This window comes from Lutra lutra, chromosome 15 (assembly GCF_902655055.1).
Source record: "Lutra lutra chromosome 15, mLutLut1.2, whole genome shotgun sequence".
Taxonomy (NCBI): Eukaryota; Metazoa; Chordata; class Mammalia; order Carnivora; family Mustelidae; genus Lutra; species Lutra lutra.
Window position 1 is genome coordinate 29,879,186 of NC_062292.1, and position 19,182 is coordinate 29,898,367.

At 44.5% G+C, this 19,182-nt stretch overlaps 1 protein-coding gene across 1 annotated transcript in view; it reads right to left on the reverse strand.

Annotated features, from left to right (window-relative positions):
- The window catches only part of DNAH14 (dynein axonemal heavy chain 14), a 326,637-nt gene that overhangs the window by 5,167 nt on the left and 302,288 nt on the right, over nt 1–19,182 (reverse strand). Inside the window, exons 81-82 of the mRNA XM_047705359.1 lie at nt 2,455–2,567; nt 1,425–1,564 (exon numbers count right to left, since the gene is read on the reverse strand). Of these exons, the coding sequence (XP_047561315.1) occupies nt 1,425–1,564; nt 2,455–2,567 (253 nt within the window). The remainder of the gene's footprint in view (nt 1–1,424; nt 1,565–2,454; nt 2,568–19,182) is intronic.

The following is a 19,182-nucleotide window of genomic DNA, read 5'->3' on the forward strand; positions in this document are numbered from 1 at the left end:
TTGCATTCTGCGTCTCAGTACCAACACTCCTACCCGCACCTCTTCCTTGTTCTTGCTGCCAGCTCCTCTCCTGGTTTAATCCATCCTGCATAAGGAATTCCGTCCTACTTCGGACTCTTGTCATGCCCCTGCCCCACACCAGTGCTCACAGAGGGAATTGCAATGCCTCCCCTGGGCAGTCGAGCCCCTGTTGTGCAGCCTGTGTCCTCTACTTGCTGCTCTGGGCACCTCACATGGCGTCTGTGTGCCTGCCACCTGCCTGGGACAGCCTTTCTCCGAGTTCCCTCTAACTTCCCTGTAACTCGGGTTGCGTTGGCCAGCCCAAGTGGCTCCTGTCCTCCTCCGTGGCCTTTTGGAGCTCCGCAGGCTCCAGGAGAGGGGGTTAGGGCTGTGAACGTCCTTGCACTGCTGGCCGCAGCTGTCCCACAGTGGCCTGAGCACTCTGCGTGGCTGCCTCACCATCGGTGGAGACCCCCATTTCTCCTGAGCTCCAGCCCTGCACAGCCAGCCTCTCACCGGCCATCTTGTGGTCTTCCCCCAGCCTCTCTGTCTTGCAGGTGGCTGTCCTCTCACCGCTCATCACTTCGCTCCTCCCCCGTGCCCTGACTGCAGTAAAGGGCATCAGTGTCCGCCCAGCTGTCCGGGCCAGAGAGCTGGGAGCTGTTCCAAACCCTCTGCTCCCTCGGGGTCCATCTAGGACTATTTTCCAGGTCCCCTCCAGGCCACCACCAAGTCCTACTTGGAGAATCAAGCAGACCCCACCCATGCTCCTCCCTGGCCTGGGATGTGGCAGAGGCCACTGGGGCCACAGGAGGGGGCAGACTCCCTTGCGGGTGCTCTGTGCCCCCCAGAGCCAGTCCATGCCCACCGTTCCAGCTTCCTCCTGCACTGTTCGCCTGCCGTGGGGCTTGCGCTCGAGCTGTGGGAACCTTCTACCTCCCTTATGCGCTCTTCCCCTCTCGCATCGGGCCCTTTGGCTCTAACAAATATGGGGCCCCCAGGTTAGTGTCTCACTCGGAGACACCGTGGGTTTCCGAGTCAGACCCACCACGTTCCCAGCTCGCTGCAGGTGCGTCTGGCTGTGTGACTGGGAAAACCACGTAATGTCTCTGTGCCACGGCTTTCTCCTGAGCACAAGGAGGTCACGATGGCTGAAGCACAGACTCACTCCGTGGGCAGGAGCCCACCTCCACGAGTCCTGAGAAGAGGGTGTGGCCTCCGAGAGGGACGTGGGGTCAGCCTCGGACCCCACAGATCAACGGCCTCCAGGCCCTGCAAGTGCAGGTGCGGTCTGGCAGGGCTGGTTGGGTTCAGCCTGTGGAGGGGCAGGGAGACCGCCCTGGGGCTCTCATGCTGGAGGGGAGGAGAAGGGAGGCCGGCAGCAGGGGGCCTGGACACTGATGCGCCTGGGTTCTCATACTCGCCTTGTGGAAAGAAGAAAGCTGGGAGCCAGTATCTTGCAGGAAATCCTTCAAAGAAATCACTCTGTTCCTTGTCAGGGTATCTGGGGGCTTGGGCAGGTGATGGTGTGGAATGCTGCCAGGTTGTGACGAATTTCATGTATCTGTTAGAGGCAGAGTGGGGGTGGTGGTGAGAGGTCAAGGGCACAGCCATCACATGGGCTCCTGTGACCATCCCTCCCAGGCCCCTCCTTCCCCTTTCATCTCAAGCTCCCCCTACTTGGGACCCAATCCTGCACTTGAGGGGAGACTGGCTGTGGTTTGCCCGTGCCAGGCAGCCATGGATTTGGGGGATGAGGGGTGCTGATCTGCAGGGGGCGTCCTGGCTATGCCCTGAGGAATCTGGATTGTTCCAGAGTTGCTGGTTTCTTGAAGAGGACATGCCCCAGCACTCAGAGTTACACTGCACAAGAGGGAGTTTGGACAGACTCTGGAACCCGATTTTCTGGGTTCTAATCTCAATACTCCCACTTTCTGGGGGCAAATCTCTGGGCCAGCTACTCAATGTCTGGTACCTCCATTTGCTCACATCTGCAGCTAGGACAATGAAAGATAGTATGTCCTGCGTGTCACAGGGCCCTTGATGACAACTATGTGAGGACGTGGGAGAGGCATTCCTGCAGTGTCAGCTGCTCTCGTGTTCAAATGATTTCAATTTATGTATTAAACATGTTTAAAAATAACACATAATGGATTCTCATTTCCCTTCACATTCCCCCTGCTAGTTTCCCAGGACACAGCATAGAGTAACAGAAGGAGACAGGTACCAGGTCTGGGCCTGTCTGTCCCTTGGAATGGATGGACAGCAGACAGGACCCCCAGCACCCTGTGTCTCCAGGTCCCCATCCTAAACTGAAGACAACAGTCCCTTCCCCTTTGCTAACTTCACATGCTGCTCTGAGAACCCCAAAGACCAAGCATATGAAATGATGTGGTAAGCTGTGAAGCCCCAAGCCCAGACAAGGAAGAGACGCAAAGCGGCTTTCATCCATACCGATGATGTATCGCGGTGTAAGCCATTTTGGCCCAAGTATTGAAGAAATTCACTCGCTGGATGAGATCATTAACCCAGGAACTCAGTGCCTTACAGGACATGTAGGCGTGTTTCTGTTGGGATTCAGAGACAGGCACAGCATTTTTTTTTTTTTTAAAGACTTATCTTTGATGTTATCAGAAACATATCTGCAAACTTTGGTAATGTACTCAATCTCTAGGGAGAAGTAACTTGGTAGGAAGTTGCCATTTTCTAGTGGAGGGCACACGAGAAATGGGAAACTAATACCCGGGGAAAGCAGCATTATCTTAATTGTGCTCTGGACAAAACACCTGCTGTTTCCATCCTGGCTGAAGGCTTTCCTCTATCTCAAGTCCTTCGATCTGCCCCTTTCCCTTTCTCTGGACAGCTTAATTTACTTGCCGTTAGATGTGAGCAATTTGAACTCCCTGGCCTTCCCCTATACCAAATCCTATAAACCCACCCACCACTAGTGAACTGCCACTCCTCCTTCCAGTTCTGCAAAGCCTTTCTGGATCATTTCCTCTCTGCTGTAGCTTCAGCTTTCCTTTCTTTGCCCTGTGTATGCACTTCTGTCCTGAACACACAGCCACCCAACACTCAATCCTACCTGTTTGATTCTTTAACAAAATACTAGCAATTCAGGAACACATTAAGAGGATCATAAACCATGATCAAGTGGGATTCACCCCGGGATGCAAGGAGGGTCAACACATGCAAATCAGTCAGTGTAATGTACCACATAAGCAGAATGAAGGAAAAAATCATATGATCACTTCAATAGCTGCAGGAAAAGCATTTGACGGAATTCAACAACCTTTCATGATAAAAATACAAAAAAAAAAAAACAAAACCCCAACAAATTAGGTCTAGAAGGAATGTTCCTCAGCATAATAAAGGCCACACATGACAAGCCCATAGGTAACATCATATTGAATGGTGAAAGGTTGAAAGCCTTTCTTCTAGGATCAAGAACAAGACAAGGATGTCTGCTCTCACTATTTCTATTCAACACAGTATAGAAAGCCCTAGCCATAGCAATTAGGCAAGAAAAAAAAAAAATTAAAAGCGTGCAAATTCAGAAGGAAGAAGTAAAACTGTCTCTGCAGAGGACGTCATCTTATATATAGAAAACCCTAAAGATTTCAAAAACCTGCTAGAATAAATGAATTCAGCAAAGTTGCAGGATATAAAATCAATAGAGAAATTAATCACATTTCTACAACAAACTAACAACAAACTATCACCAAACTATCTGAAAGAGAAATTAAGAAAGCAATCCTATCTTCAATAGCATCAAAAATGACAAAAGGCTTGGGACTAAATTGGAATAAAGAGGTAAAAGATCTACACACTAAAAACTGTACAAAATTGGTGAAAGACCTTGAGGAAGATACAAATGGAAAGATTTCCTGTCTTCTTGGATTGGAAGAACATTGCGAAAATGTCTACAGATTCAACACAACCCTGATTAAAATTCCCAAGGCATTTTTCACAAAAATAGAAAAAGTTTCCTAAAATTTTTATGAAATTACAAAAGACCCCACATAGCCAAAGAAGTTCTAAAAAGGAAGATCAAAGCTGGAGGCATCATTCTTCTTGATGTTAAGCTCTATTACAACATTGTAGTAATAAAAATAATATAGTACTGGCATAAAAATAGGCATATAGACCAGTGAAACAGAATAGAGAACCCAGACATAAACCCAGTCATGTATGGTCAACTGATCTTGACAAGGTACTAAGAACACAAACTGGGGTAAGGACAGTCTCTTCAACAGACGAAGCTGGGAAAACAGGATATTCACGGATCCCGATCTTATACCACTCACAGAAGTAGAAGTGGATCAAAGACTTAAATGTGAAGTCTGAAACGATAAATATTCTAGAAGAAAACATATGGAAAAAAGATCCTTGACATTGGTCTTGGCAATGATTTCTTGGATAAGTTACCAGAGCACAGTCAACAAAAGCTAAAATAAACAAGTAAGATTATATTCCTTCTACACAGCAAAGGAAACAGCTGGTAAACTAGAAAAGCAATGTACAGAATGGGAGAAAATATTCACAAGTCACCTGAGAAGGGGTTAAATCCAAAACATATAAAGCCCTCATCTAACTCAACAGCGAAAAAACAACAATCCAATTTAAAAATGGGCTAAGGGCCTGAAGAAACCTTTTCCCAATGAAGAGATACAAATGGCCAACAGGTCCATGAGAAGGTGGTTCACATGACTAGTTACCAGGGAAATACAAACCAAACCACAAGGAGATGTCACCCCACACGTTAGGATGGTTTTCATTAAAAGACAGGTGATGACAAGTATTGATGACAATGTGGAAAAAGGAAACCCTTACACATTGTTGCCAGGAATTGAAAATGGTTCATTTATTTTATTTTAGAAACTGAGAGCAGCTGTACCTGCGTGAGCGGGGAGAGTAGAGTTTGTGCTGAGCATGGAGCCCCAGGCGAGCTTAGTCCCATGACCCTGAGATCATGACCTGAGCTGAAACCAAGGGTAAGATCCTTAACTGAATGAGCCTCCCAGGTGGCCCTAAAATGATTGTCATTATGGAAAACAGTATGGTATTTCCTCAACAATGAAAACTTGAACCACCACATGAACTTCCACCAGTGTACATGAAGGAACGGAAAGCCGTGTTTTGAAGAGAAATATGCAATCTTGTGCTTGTCACAGCTCTATTCACAAGAGCCTGGATATGAAGACAAGCTAAGTATCTTTTGATGAATGATGGGAAAAGGAAAATGTGGCATTTACATACAATCAAATATTACTCAGCCATGAAAATGGAAGGAAATCATGCCATTTGCAACATCGCAGATGAGCTCGTAGGGCCTGATGCTAAGTGAGGTAAGCCAGACAGAAGATAAATGTGATATCGCTTCCATGTGGCATCTAAAAAAAAGAAAAGCCATTTCTGTGGAGACAGAGAATGGGTTGGTGGTTGCTGGGGGTGGGGGAGGGGGAAATGGAGGTGATGCTGGTCGAGGCACAGATTTTCAGTTATAAGAAGAACCTACTGAGGAGCTCAGACATTGCTGTGAGGAGGTCATAAGCATCCTCACCACCACACACCCTAAAGCAGAGTTAACTCTGTTACCTGTGATGGCCACATTCATGATCTTGATCTTGGCAATCACTCTACAATGTTTATCAAATCATCACACAGTATACTCTCAACATACAGAATTGTATTTGTCAATCATTCCTCAATAAAGTTAAAAAATCCTCCTTGTGGTGGGGGAGAAGAAAGGCCCCTCAGCCCTTGCCCCATGACCTCCTTTTCTTTACGGTCCAGTTTCTTGACAAATTCACTTGTTCCTGGCCCCTCTTCCCATGGACTCTGAACCTGTTGCCTTTGGTCCTTCCTCAGGGGTCTCCAGCAACCTTCTACCTTTCCTATTCCTGAGCCTGTCCTCACCCCTCCCACCTATCCTGCTTTGCACCCGTTCTCTGCAGGTCACCTCTGTCATCCTTCTTGCCCTGGCTTCCGTAACCACTTTCTAGTCTAACTTCCTCTCTGGTTCTACGCACTGGCTCCGCTGCTCCTTCCCTCCCCTTTGTGCTGGTATTGTCCAGACCATCCCTCTTCTCTTCCTACTTCAGCTTCTCCCAGAGCTACTCCGGGACTGGCCTTTCCACCTTGTCTAGGCAATCCCTAATCTACTTTCTGTCTCTAGGGATTTGTCTGTTCTGGACTTTTCCTGGAAACGTAACCCTACCATGTGTGCTCTTCTGGGACTGCCTTCTCTCATTCAGCATTGTTTTCAAGGTTCGTCTGTGCGGTAGCACATGTCAGTAGGTCTGTCCTTTTGATGGGTGACAATCTGTTGTGTACACGTGCTGGTGTATAGCGATGCGATCTACATACCATATCATTTGTCTGTTCATCAGGAATGTTGTTTCTGTCTTCTCGCTATTATGAATAATGCCGCTACGAACATTCAGGGCAAGTTTTTGTGTGGTTAGGTATATACCTAGGAGTGGAACTGCCGGGTCAAATGGTAATGCTATTTAATGTTTTGAGGAAATTACAGATCACCTTCCGAAGTGGCCACACCATTTCCCATTCCCAGGAGCAGCACACGCGGGTTCCCATCTTTCCATATCCCTGCAGTGCTGGTTATCATCTACCTTTTTGATTCTACTCATTCTGGTGGGCATGAAATTGTAGCTCACTGGGGTTTTGATTTGCATTTTCCTGATGACAACGGAGGTTAAGCATCCTTTAATGTGTCTGGTGTTTCATCTGGTGTGAGAGTCAAGGTTTGAGGGGAGGCTCACTCAAAGGGAGAATCCGGCTTCTGGAGCAGTGGTTTTGTGTTCAACATCATGTTCCCTTTTCAGCAATCCTTGCTTATCTCCTCCTTCCTGCTACCAGAACTTCATGGCTGATTTTATTCCTATTCTAATAAATTTTCTGTTTCTAACACTTGGTTTTCTGCTTAAGGTTAAGTCCCAGTAACCATTTCATCTTCTGTTTGTAATTTTTAATTTGAAAGTATCATTCAAGTTTTTTTCTATCTATAATAAGCAACATATTCTCATTGCAGAAGTATGAAAACATAGAAAGGATGGGGCAGCAATAAAAAATCACTCCGAATGCTGTCACCCCGCGAAAATTTTTCTGTATGTTTTGTTCCAGTTCTCACCACACACACCCACAGCTGATTCTCATTTGCAGTAGGTCAGTTTCCGTGAACACTACATTAGTGAACACTGAACTATTACTCCTAGTCACCTATCATCCAGTCAATAAATCATCTGGTTTTATGTGCATTTAGTGTTTAAAGACCTCTCTATAGTATTGATTCATAAATACTGAACCCATGGCCAATAGCAGTAGAATTTACGAGTGAACCTGTATTTTCTCCATAAAGCACATCACAGCCTTCTGCGCAGGAAAGCCACACTGCCTTCCAACACTACACTTGGGAGCTGTTTGAAGCAATAAAATTGCCAACAAAAAGCACAAAAATGTGAAAAATGTAGCACTAAACAGATTGTGAGAAGAAAACAGAATGTCACCTTTTTGGTCTCGGCTGGGAATGTGCATGTGGGGGAATGAAATTTTTTGCCCCTCTGTACAAGTATGTAAGTGACTCTCAAAGCACCAGGAGTGCAATTTTGGAGTTAGAAATAATTTTAGGGGCACCTGGGTGGCTTAGTCGGTGGTGCGTCCAACTCGTGATTTTGGCTCAAATCATGATCTCATGGGTTGTGGGAATCGAGCCCCATCACGGGCTCCATGCTCAGCAAAGAGCCTGCTTGAGATTCTCTCCCTCTGCCACTGCCCCTGACTTGTATTCTGTCTCTATAATCTTTAATCATTTCTAGGGGCACCTGGGTGGCTCAGTTGGTTAAGCGTCTGCCTTTGGCTCAGGTCATGATCCCAGCATCCTGGAATGGAGCCCCACATGGGGAAAATCCCTGCTTAGCAGGGAGCCTGCTTTTCCCTCTGCCTCTGCCCCTCCCCCTGCTTGTGTACACTCTTGCTCTCTCTGTAAAAATAAATAAAACCTTAAAAAAATCTTTAATTTCTAATTTCTAATGGGGAGGCAAATTTTCAAAGATGTAATTCATGGATTGCAAGGATGGTCTACGAGAGTCTGTGAGGGCCTGCAGACCACCTATGAGAGGGAGGGATGCGGCAGGTGCAGGGATGTGGCAGGTGCAGACGGGGAAGTGGAACAGACCCCACCCCAGGCACCCAAGAGATAAAACAAATTCCCACACAGATAAAACAAATTCCCACAACATTTGGCTCTGAAAACCAGAGGGGCCTAACTTTGTGAGTTCTAACCATCACTGGGGCTTAACACTGGGAACTTAAAACAACAAAAAAAAATCAGCAAGCCTGTCTCTGGGAGAGCCTGAAGGGTGAGGGGAACGGCCCTTAAAAGGACAGAACAGCAGTCTGTGGAGATAGAGCACAGAGGCCCCGGTTTGAAGCACTTGAAGCTGTTTACTCATCACAGAGCCTGTGAGGGAGGGACAGAGATCCTGGGGAGAGCCCTCCAGGAACGAAGGGGCTGGCAAGCACCATCTCCCTCCCCCATCCTATAGACACCTGCGAGAGCAGCACAACTGGCTTGCTCCCCACCGAGGATGCTGGCAGCTCGGCCTTGGCTCCCTCCCGGATCTTCTTCACATACACCCCCTCCAGCCCGTCCTCCAGCACAGCATCCCTCCCACAGCAGACGCGCACAGACCGAGCACCCGCACGCCTGCCCACGCACATGTGGTGGATCCACCCCGTTCCGATGGTCCCTTGGCAGGAGTGCATCCATTCCGGACAGGGGCCAGCCCTGCTCTGGGGTGAGTGTGCAAGCAGCCCAGACGGGGCCAGCCCCGCTCCAGGGAGAGGGGAGGAGAACCACAGGCCAGTCTGACTGTGACCCCAGCAGTGGGCTGGGGGTGGGCAGCTGGTCTGACTGCAGGCCCCGCCCACCACCAAAAGCTCAGGGGACAACACAGGGAAAATGCCTGCAGTTTGGAGCTACTTCATCTCTGGTAAACACCTGGTCTGACTCAACTCAAGCCCAGGGCAGCCCTTGACTGGCCCACTAACGCCACAGGGACCAGACTCTGCCCGCAACAGGCAGAGAGCCATTGCAGGCGGGACTGAAGGCAAACACAGCTCTGCCACAACAGGAAGGTGCATACAACACACAGGGGAGACACCCTGAAGTGCCAGGTTCAGGAGACCAGGGGACACTGCATTGTGGGACCTCTTCTTTTATCAGGCCTCTACTTCCAAGTGCAGGAGATGTAGCTGACTTTCCTGTCACACAGAAACAGACACAGAGTTGACAAAAGAGGAGAAAGGAATATGTCCCAAATGAAAGAACAAGGAAATCACAGCAAGAAATCTAAGTGAAAATGGAGAGGAGTAACACACCTGATAGAGAATATAAAGTAATGGTCATACCGATGCTGGACTTGAGGAAAGGGGGGAGACCTCAGTGAGACCGTCCACAAAGACAGAAAACATAGAAAAGAACCAATCAGAGATGAACTCAGTAGATGAAATTAAAAGTACACCAGATGGAGTAAACAGTAGACTAGAAGAAGCAGAAGAACAGATCAGCAATGTGGAGGACAGAGTCGTGGAAAGTAATCAAGCTGCGCAGGTGAAAGAGAGGGGAGTGGGGGGGGGGGTGGTGGAGAATAGACCAGGGAGCTCGGCAACACTGTCAAGAATAGGAACATGATTGGGATCCCAGAAGGAGAAAGAAAAGAGGAAATTCCTGTGTATAAGAGTCTATTTATAAGATGGTGGAGAAGTAGCAGTTGAGACTACTTCAGGTAGTGGGAGATCAGCTAGATAGCTTATCTAAAGATTGCAAACCTACAAATCCAACGGGAGATCGAAGAGAAGAAGAACAGCAATTCTAGAAACAGAAAATCAACCACTTTCTGAAAGGTAGGACTGGCGGAGAAGTGAATCCAAAGCGACGGGAAGATAGACCGCGGGGGGAGGGGCCAGCTCCCGGCGAGCGGCGGAGCAACGGAGCACAAAATCGGGACTTTTAAAAGTCTGTTCTGCTGAGGGACATTGCTCCAGAGGCTTAACTGGGGTGAAGCCCACGCGGGGTCAGCGCGGCCTCAGGTCCCGCAGGGTCGCAGAAGGATCGGGGGTGTCTGAGTGTCGCAGAGCTCACCGGTATTAGAACGGGGAAGCCGGCTACAGAGACAGAGCTGAGGAGTGACTCTCAGCTTGGGGTTGCCTTGAACCGGTCGCAGGCTCGGTCAGCTTGGAGCGCAGCCGGAGGCCAGGGTGACGGGAGTCATTGGGCGCTGTTCTCTGAGGGCGCACTGAGGAGTGGGGCCCCGGGCTCTCGGCTCCTCCGGGCCGGACACCGGAAGGCCGCCATCTTTGTTTCCGTCTTCCGGACTCTACGGAAAGCGCTCAGGGAACAAAAGCCCCGAAAAAAAACCCAGCAAACCCGAGCGGATTACTCAGCGCGGCCCCGGGTAAGGGCGGTGCAACTCCGACTGGGGCAAAGACGCTTGAGAATCACTACAACGGGCCCCTCCCCCAGAAGATCAATGGGAAACCCAGCCAGGACCAAGTTCGCCTACCGAGGAGTGCAGTTTCAATACCAAGGAGAGCGGCAGAATTCCAGAGGAGGAGAAAGCAAAGCACAGAACTCATGGCTTTCTCCCCATGATTCTTTAGCCTTGCAGTTAATTTAATTTTTTTTCTTTTTCAATTTTTTTTCTCTTCTTCTGCTAAATTTTTTTAACTTTTACCCTTTTCTTTTTAAATGTTTTTTAACTAGTTTATCTAATATATATATATACATATATATATATGTATATATATATATATATTTTTTCCTTTTTATATTTTTTCTTTATTGGTTTTCTTTTTTTAATTGTTTCTTTTTTAATTTTTTTTTCTGAACCTTTTTATCCCCTTTCTCCCCCCTCATGATTTGGGATCTCTTCTGATTTGGCTAAAGCACATTTTCCTGGGGTTGTTGCCACCCTTTTAGTATTTTACTTGCTCCTTCATATACTCTTATCTGGACAAAATGACAAGGAAGAAAGATTCACCACAAAAAAAAAGAACAAGAGGCAGTACCAAAGGCTAGGGACCTAATCAATATAGACATTGGTAATATGTCAGATCTAGAGTTCAGAATGACGATTCTCAAGGTTCTAGCCAGGCTCGAAAAAGGCATGGAAGATATTAGAGAAACCCTCTTGGGTGATATAAAAGCCCTTTCTTGAGAAATAAAAGAACTAAAATCTAACCAAGTTGAAATAAAAAAAGCTATTAATGAGGTGCAATCAAAAATGGAGGCTCTCACCGCTAGGATAAATGAGGCAGAAGAAAGAATTAGCGATATAGAAGACCAAATGACAGAGAATAAAGAAGCTGAGCAAAAGAGAGACAAATACTGGACCACGAGGGGAGAATTCGAGAGATAAGTGACACCATAAGACGAAATAACATTAGAATAATTGGGATTCCAGAAGAAGAAGAAAGAGAGAGGAGAGCAGAAGGTATATTGGAGAGAATTATTGGAGAGAATTTCCCCACTATGGCAAAGGGAACAAGCATCAAAATCCAGGAGGTTCAGAGAACCCCCCTCAAAATCAACAGGGATAGGTCCACACCCTGTCACCTAATAGTAAAATTTACAAGTCTTAGTGACAAAGAGAAAATCCTGAAAGCAGCCCGGGAAAAGAAGTCTGTAACGTACAATGGTAAAAATATTAGATTGGCAGCAGACTTATCCACAGAGACCTGGCAGGCCAGAAAGAGCTGGCATGATATATTCAGAGCACTAAACGAGAAAAACATGCAGCCAAGAATACTATATCTAGCTAGGCTATTATTGAAAATAGAAGGAGAGATTAAAAGCTTCCAGTACAAACAAAAACTGAAAGAATTTGCAAACACCAAACCAACTCTACAGGAAATATTGAAAGGGGTCCTCTAAGCAAAGAGAGACCCTAAAAGTAGTAGATCATAAAGGAACAGAAACAATATACAATAACAGTCACCTTACAGGCAATACAATGGCACTAAATTCATATCTCTCAATAGTTACCCTGAATGTTAATGGGCTAAATGCCCCAATCAAAAGACACAGGGTATCAGAATGGATCAAAAAACAAAACCCACCTATATGTTGCCTACAAGAAACTCATTTTAAACCCGAAGACACCTCCAGGTTTAAAGTGAGGGGGTGGAAAAGAATTTACCATGCTAATGGACATCAGAAGAAAGCAGGAGTGGCAATCCTTATATCAGATCAATTAGATTTTAAGCCAAAGACTATAATAAGAGATGAGGAAGGACACTTTATCATACTCAAAGGATCTGTCCAACAAGAAGATCTAACAATTTTAAATATCTATGCCCCTAACGTGGGAGCAGCCAAATATATAAACCAATTAATAACAAAATCAAAGAAACACATCAACAATAATACAATAATAGTAGGGGATTTTAACACTCCCCTCACTGAAATGGACAGATCATCCAAGCAAAAGATCAACAAGGAAATAAAGGCCTTAAATGACACACTAGACCAGATGGACATCACAGATATATTCAGAACATTCCATCCCAAAGCAACAGAATACACATTCTTCTCTAGTGCACATGGAATATTCTCCAGAATAGATCACATCCTGGGTCCTAAATCAAGTCTCAACCGGTATCAAAAGATTGGGATCATTCCCTGCATATTTTCAGACCACAATGCTCTGAAGCTAGAACTCAATCACAAGAGGAAATTTGGAAAGAACCCAAATACATGGAGACTAAACAGCATCCTTCTAAAGAATGAATGGGTCAACCAGGAAATTAAAGAAGATTTGAAAAAATTCATGGAAACAAATGATAATGAAAACACAACAGTTCAAAATCTGTGGGACACAACAAAGGCAGTCCTGAGAGGAAAATATATAGAGGTACAAGCCTTTCTCAAGAAACAAGAAAGGTCTCACGTACACAACCTAACCCTTCACCTAAAGGAGCTGGAGAAAGAACAAGAAAGAAACCCTAAACCCAGCAGGAGAAGAGAAATCATAAAGATTAGAGCAGAAATCAATGAAATAGAAACAAAAAAAAAAAAACAAATAGAACAAATCAACGAAACTAGGAGCTGGTTCTTTGAAAGAATTAATAAGATTGATAAACCCCTGGCCAGACTTATCAAAAAGAAAAGAGAAAGGACCCAAATAAAATCATGAATGAAAGAGGAGAGATCACAACGAACACCAAAGAAATACAGACAATTATAAGAACAAACTATGAGCAACTCTACACCAACAAATTTGACAATCTGGAAGAAATGGATGCATTCCTAGAGACATATAATCTACCACAACTGAACCAGGAAGAAATAGAAAACCTGAAGAGACCCATAACCAGTAAGGAGATTGAAACAGTCATCAAAAATCTCCAAACAAAAGCCCAGGGCCAGACGGCTTCCCGGGGGAATTCTACCAAACATTTAAAGAAGAACTAATTCCTATTTTCCTGAAACTGTCCCAAAAAAATAGAAATGGAAGGAAAACTTCCAAACTCATTTTATGAGGCCAGCATCACCTTGATCCCCAAACCAGACAAGAATCCCATCAAAAAAGAGAACTACAGACCAATATCCTTGATGAACACAAATGCAAAAATTCTCACCAAAATATTAGCCAATAGGATTCAACAGTACATTAAAAGCATTATTCACCACGACCAAGTGGGATTTATTCCAGTGCTGCAAGTTTGGTTCAACATCCGCAAATCAATGTGATACAACATATTAATAAAAGAAAGAACAAGAACCATGTGATACTCTCAATAGACGCTGAAAAAGCATTTGACAAAGTACAGCATCCCTTCCTGGTCAAAACTCTTCAAAGCGTAGGGATAGAGGGCACATACCTCAATATTATCAAAGCCATCTATGAAAAACCCACCGCAAATATCATTCTCAATGGAGAAAAACTGAAAGCTTTTCCGCTAAGGTCAGGAACACGGCAGGGATGTCCGTTATCACCACTGCTATTCAACATAGTACTAGAAGTCCTAGCCTCAGCAATCAGGCAACAAAAGGAAATTAAAGGCATCCAAATCGGCAAAGAAGTCAAACTATCACGCTTCGCAGATGATATGATACTATATGTGGAAAACCCAAAAGACTCCACTCCAAAACTGCTAGAACCTGTACAGGAATTCAGTAAAGTGTCAGGATATAAAATCAATGCACAGAAATCAGTTGCATTTCTCTACGCCAACAATAAGACAGAAGAAAGAGAAATTAAGGAGTCAATCCCATTTACAATTGCACCCAAAACTATAAGATACCTAGGAATAAACCTAACCAAAGAGACTAAGAATCTATACACAGAAAACTATAAAGTACTCATGAAAGAAATTGAGGGAGACACAAAGAAATGGAAAAATGTTCCATGCTCCTGGATTGGAAGAATAAATATTGTGAAGATGTCTATGCTACCTAAAGCAATCTACACATTTAATGCAATTCCTATCAAAGTACCATCCATTTTTTTCAAAGAAATGGAACAAATAATCCTAAAATTTATATGGAACCAGAAAAGACCTCGAATAGCCAAAGCAATATTGAAAAAGAAAGCCAAAGTTGGTGGCATCACAGTTCCGGACTTCAAGCTCTATTACAAAGCTGTCATCATCAAGACAGCATGGTACTGGCACAAAAACAGACACATAGATCAATGGAACAGAATGGAGAGCCCAGAAATAGACCCTCAACTCTATGGTCAACTAATCTTCGACAAAGCAGGAAAGAATGTGCAATGGAAAAAAGACAGCCTCTTCAATAAATGGTGTTGGGAAAATTGGACAGCCACATGCAGAAAAATGAAATTGGATCATTTCCTTACACCACACACGAAAATAGACTCAAAATGGATGAAGGACCTCAATGTGAGAAAGGATTCCATCAGAATCCTTGAGGAGAACACAGGCAGCAACCTCTTCGACCTCAGCTGCAGCAACATCTTCCTAGGAACATCGCCAAAGGCAAGGGAAGCAAGGGCAAAAATGAACTATTGGGAATTTATCAAGATCAAAAGCTTTTGCACAGCAAAGGAAACAGTTAACAAAACCAAAAGACAACTGACAGAATGGGAGAAGATATTTGCAAGTGACATATCAGATAAAGGGCTAGTGTCCAAAATCTATAAAGAACTTAGCAAACTCAACACCCAAAGAACAAATAATCCAATCAAGAAATGGGGAGAAGACATGAACAGACATTTCTGCAAAGAAGACATCCAGATGGCCAACAAACACATGAAAAAGTGCCCCATATACTCGGCATCAGGGAAATACAAATCAAAACCACAATGAGATATCACCTCACACCAGTCAGAATGGCTAAAATTAACAAGTCAGGAAATGACAGATGCTGGCGAGGATGCGGAGAAAGGGGAACCCTCCTACGCTGTTGGTGGGAATGCAAGCTGGTGCAACCACTCTGGAAAACAGCATGGAGGTTCCTCAAAATGTTGAAAATAGAACTACCGTATGACCCAGCAATTGCACTGCTGGGTATTTACCCTAAAGATACAAACGTAGTGATCCGAAGGGGCACGTGCACCCGAATGTTTACAGCAGTAATGTCTACAATAGCCAAACTATGGAAAGAACCTAGATGTCCATCAACAGACGAATGGATAAAGAAGATGTGGTATATATACACAATGGAATACTACGCAGCCATCAAAAGAAATGAGATCTTGCCATTTGCGATGACGTGGATGGAACTAGAGGGTATCATGCTTAGCGAAATAAGTCAATCGGAGAAAGACAACTATCATATGATCTCCCTGATATGAGGGAGAGGAGATGCAACATGGGGGGTTGAGGGGGTAGGAGAAGAGTAAATGAAACAAGATGGGATCAGGAGGGAGACAAACCATAAGAGACTCTTAATCTCACAAAACAAACTGAGGGTTGATGGGGGGAGGGGGGTTGTGAGAGGGGGGGTGGGGTTATGGACATTGGGGAGGGTATGTGCTATGGTGAGTGCTGTGAAGTGTGTAAACCTGGCGATTCACAGACCTGTACCCCTGGGGATAAAAATATATTATATGTTTATAAAAAATAAAATAAAAAAAAAGAGTCTATTTATTTGAAGAAATAATACTGAAGCTATCTGAATGACAGCCAAAAACTTCCTGAATCTGGGGAAGGAAACAGAAATCCAGATCCAGAAGGCATGGAGAACCCCCAACAAAACCAACCCAAGGAGATCTGCACCAAGACACAGAGTAAATAAAAGTAGTGATCCAGAGAGAATTTTAAAAGCAGCAAGAGGAAAGAAAACAGTTGCAAACAAGGGAAACCTCATGAGACTCTCAGTGACTTTTTCAGCAGACACTTTGATTATATGTTGCTGCTCCCCCATATGGCCTGCAAAGTGCTAACAGCAAAAATCCACAGCCAAGAATACTCTATCCAGCAAGGCTAGCATCCAGAACAGGAGAGATCAAAAGTTTCCCAAACAAAAATGAAAGGAATTCTGGCCATTAAACCAGCCCTACAAGAAGTAACAAAGGGGACTCCAACTGGAAATGCAAAAGCAGGAAACACAAAAGCAGTAAAAATAAGTATATGTGTAAAAATCTGCTAAGGGACTCACAAAATAAGAGTATAAAGTATGACACCATAATACCTAAATCATGGGGAGGAGTAAAAATTTAGTGCTTTTAGAATGGGCTCAAAATTAAGTGGCCATCGGGACGCCTGGGTGGCTCAGTTGGTTAAGCGGCTGCCTTCGGCTCAGGTCATGATCCCAGCGTCCTGGGATCGAGCCTCACATCGGGCTCCTTGCTCGGCAGGGAGCCTGCTTCTCCCTCTGCCTCTGCCTGCCACTCTTTCTGTCTGTGCTCTCTGACAAATAAATAAGTAAAATCTTAAAAAAAAATTAAGTGACCATTAACTTAACACGGACTCCTAAACACATAGGATGGTATATACAAACTGAATGGTAACCAGAAATCAAAAACTGGTAATAGAGGGGCACCTGGGGGGCTGAGTCAGTTAAGCATCAGACTCTTCATTTCATCTCAATGAAATGAGGTCATGACTTAGCCACATGTTGGACTGTGCGCTGGGTATGGAGCCTTCTCGAGATTCTCTCCCTCTCCTACTGCCCCTCCCCCTCACTATTAAAAAAAAAAAACCCTCAAATGACTGGTAATAGATATGCAAAAAAATGAAGAGAGAAATCCAAGTATATCACTGAAGAAAACCAAGAAAGCATAAGAAAGAAACAGAGAGGAACGACAAAAACAACCATAAAATGAGCAACAAAATGGCAAGAAGTATACACCCATCAATAATTGCTGTGAATGTAAATGGACAAAATGTTCCAATCAAAATACATAGGGTGGGCACCTGGGTGGCTCAGTGGGTTAAGCCTCTGCCTTCGGCTCAGGTCATGATCTCAGCGTCCTGGGATCGAGTCCCGCATCAGGCTCTCTGCTCAGTGGGGAGTCTGCTTCCCTCTCTCTCTGCCTGCCTCTCTGCCTACTTGTGATCTCTCTGTCAAATAAATAAATAAATAAAATCTTAAAAAAAAAAGACATAGGGTGACAAAATGGATAAAAAAGCAAGACCCATGAATATGCGGCCGTACAAGAGACTCATTTCAGTCCTAAAGACACCTGCAGATTGAAAGTGAAGGGACAGGGGTGCCTGGGTGGCTCTTTGGGTTAAGTGTTTGCCTTCTGCTCAGGACATGATCCTGGGACCCTGAGATCAAGCCTCACGTCTGACTCTCTGCTCAGCGAGGAGTCTGCTTCTCTCTCTGCCTGCAGCTCCCCCTGCTTGTGCTCTCTCTCTCTCTCAAGTTTAAAAAAAAAAAAAGGGGCGCCTGGGTGGCTCAGTGGGTTAAGCCGCTGCCTTTGGCTCAGGTCATGATCTCGGTCCTGGGATCGAGTCCCACATCGGGCTCTCTGCTCGGCAGGAAGCCTGCTTCCCTCTCTCTCTCTGCCCGCCTTTCTGTCTACTTGTGATCTCTGTCTGTCAAATAAATAAATAAAATCTTTAAAAAAAAATAAAAAAAAAAAAGAATGAAAGTGAAAAGAAAGCCAGGTGAACAGTTCTTATACTGAATAAAATGATTTAAAAAAAAAAGACTGTAGCAAGAGACAAAGAAGGATACTATATAATCATAAAGGGGACAGTCCTACAAGAGCAATATTTATATTACAGCAATATTTATATACCCAACATCAATACAGCAATATTTATATACCCAACATCAGAGCACCCAAATGCGTAAAGGAGCTGATAAACATAAAAGGAAGAAATTGATAATATTAGGGGACTTTTAAAAAATAATTTTTAAATATTTTTTATAAACATATAATGTATTATTAGCCCCAGGAGTACAGGTCTGTGAATCGCCAGGTTTACACACTTCACAGCACTCACCATAGCACATATCCTCCCCAATGCCCATAACCCCCTCCCCCTCTCCCTACCCCCCTCCCCCCGGCAACCCTCAGTTTGTTTTGTGAGATTAAGAGTCTCTTACGGTTTGTCTCCCTCCTGATCCCATCTTGTTTCATTTATCTTTTCCTACCCCACAAACACCCCATGTTGCATCTCCACTTCCTCATATCGGGGAGATCATATGGTAATTGTCTTTCTCTGATTGACTTATTTCACTAAGCATAATACCCTCTAGTTCCATCCATGTCATCACAAATGACAAGATTTCATTTCTTTTGATGGCTGCATAGTATTCCATTGTATATATATACCACATCTTCTTTATCCATTCGTCTGTTGATGGACATCTAGGTTCTTTCCATAGTTTGGCTATTGTAGACATTGCTGCTATAAACATTCGGGTGCACGTGTCCCTTTGGATCACTACGTCTGTATCTTTAGGGTAAAACCCAGTAGTGAAATTGCTGGGTCATAGGGCAGCTCTATTTTCAACATTTTGAGGAACCTCCATGCTGTTTTTCAGAGTGGTTGCACTAGCTTGCATTCCCACCAACAGTGTAGGAGGGTTCAATATAAGGGGACTTTAACACCCCACTTACATCAGTGGACGGATCATCCAAACAGAAAATCAATAAGGCAACAGCCGCTTTGAATGACACATGGACCAGAGGATCTCACAGATCTATTCAGAATCAAAATACACATTGTTTTCAAGTG